Source organism: Cantharellus anzutake (genome assembly GCF_015039405.1).
Source record: "Cantharellus anzutake strain C23 chromosome Unknown EI90scaffold_50, whole genome shotgun sequence".
NCBI classification, from domain to species: Eukaryota; Fungi; Basidiomycota; class Agaricomycetes; order Cantharellales; family Hydnaceae; genus Cantharellus; species Cantharellus anzutake.
Window position 1 is genome coordinate 6,764 of NW_024067000.1, and position 1,687 is coordinate 8,450.

General features: G+C 52.9%; 1 protein-coding gene across 1 annotated transcript; it reads right to left on the reverse strand.

The window, feature by feature from the left end:
- Positions 1 to 701: 701 nt before the first annotated feature.
- EI90DRAFT_3128445 (uncharacterized protein) lies at positions 702 to 1,383 on the reverse strand (the record flags this gene model as incomplete). Its single annotated transcript, XM_039064097.1, has 2 exons — positions 702 to 932; positions 1,000 to 1,383. The coding sequence occupies 2 exons, from the start codon at positions 1,381 to 1,383 to the stop codon at positions 702 to 704; spliced, it is 615 nt and encodes a 204-aa protein (XP_038912385.1).
- Between the last annotated feature and the right edge of the window lie 304 nt (positions 1,384 to 1,687).

Sequence of the window (1,687 nt, forward strand, 5' to 3'; positions counted from 1 at the left end):
TCCCCTCTGGAATTGTCTGCCCTCGCCCAGTTCTAACATCGGTGTTACAGGGATGGGGGAAATTCCCCATTCCTCAATCCGTTCTTATAGTGGGATGACGAAGGTCATATCTGGTCTGTACCATAATGGGATATGTAATCGATGTGTCAGAGACCAGACTTGAGATGAAGGAGTGTCTCCGTAACGGAGGGCTTTGGCCTCAGCGACTTCTGCCAAGAGCGCTGTGCCTAGTGACACGTCCGTGCCCTAACTTACTGACTGGCACTTAGAACCTAGGGGGGTAACTCTAGTTGATTTATCTGCTGGGGCGTAACCTATGTACAAGTGGTGTATATATATGGTTACAGCGGAGACGGTTCCGCAATTGGCGGAGCCGAACGGAGCGGAGCTAACGGGGTTAAGACATTAGCCGACTGAATATTACCGACGAGTCGGTTCGCGGGGTTAGCGGAAAGGCAGGCGTTAACCCAGAAACGGAAAGGAGGGATAGGCCCGAAGATGGGCTCTGCAGGGCAGGCGAGTGTATTGCCCAGCAGAGGTGGGAGTGCACTAGTGGACGTCGGAGCTGTCCGGAAGTCTTCGGGGCTCCGTACTTAGGGAGGTGTAGGTAATAAATTGAAATGAGGGGGTGGTGACCATCGAGGGGTACCGAGAGGTTTGCGGAATACAGGGGCTCCGAGGTTGGTGAGGGGGGAGCGGAGTTAGAACGGAGGGATCGGAGAGACCGGAAGTCGATGGCCGGGGATGGATATGACACGATGAGTGATCCCAGTCTTGCCTGGGAGTGGACGATCAAATTCCCATCGATCACAATTGGTGATGTAGTGAGCTATTAAGGGATTGATGGTAGGTAGTCGGAGATGCCAGGACAGATGGGTCAGCCACAGGTACTTGGCACTCCTCAATGGAGTGTACCATGTGCGAGGTCGCAACTTGTGAGATGGGTGAGAACTTCGTGTAGTTGCCATTGGATACTTGGCGTTCACAGTGCGAACATACCGGTAGCAGGTTGATATCATAAGCGTGCAATGAGGACTGACTAATAGGGCCTTCGGTGACTTGGCGTTCCCAAAGGGAATGTACTGTTGGTGGGGAATCCTGATGACTGACGAAGGAGGGAACAGATGGTGGATGGGCAGCGACTTGGCATTTGCGTAGCGAACGTGCCGGCATCACGGGAAAGTGGGCCTCAGAGTATTCACGATCTCCATGATCGTGATGTGACATTGTATGTCGAGTACTGGGGGGAGAGTGGAGTGACAAGGACCCATAGGGTACAGATTCAATAGGACAATACACATGTCGAGAGTCTTCGACTCGCGACCTCGAGTTCTCACGGCAAGGGCCGTTAGAGGATTCGATATAACCAGACTTATAAGACATATTGAGAGTTGTACAATCACACGGGTTCAGTTGAGTCACAGGGAGGGTTGTTACAGAAGACGATACATGAGACAGTTGTAGAGCAGTTGTTAGTTAGTGGGAACCGCCTTTGGCGGTTTCCGTACAATGTCAGGGCACACCCGCCTGACCCGGGCCCACCCGGGCCCACCCGGCCACACCACACCCGCTCCCCGCTGTCTATCCCCCTCCCCCCTCCTTCCTCCCTCTCCTCCCCCCTCTTTTCCCTTTTCTTTCCCCTTTCTTTATTTCATTCTTCTCATCTTCCTCTTCCTGTTTATTTCTT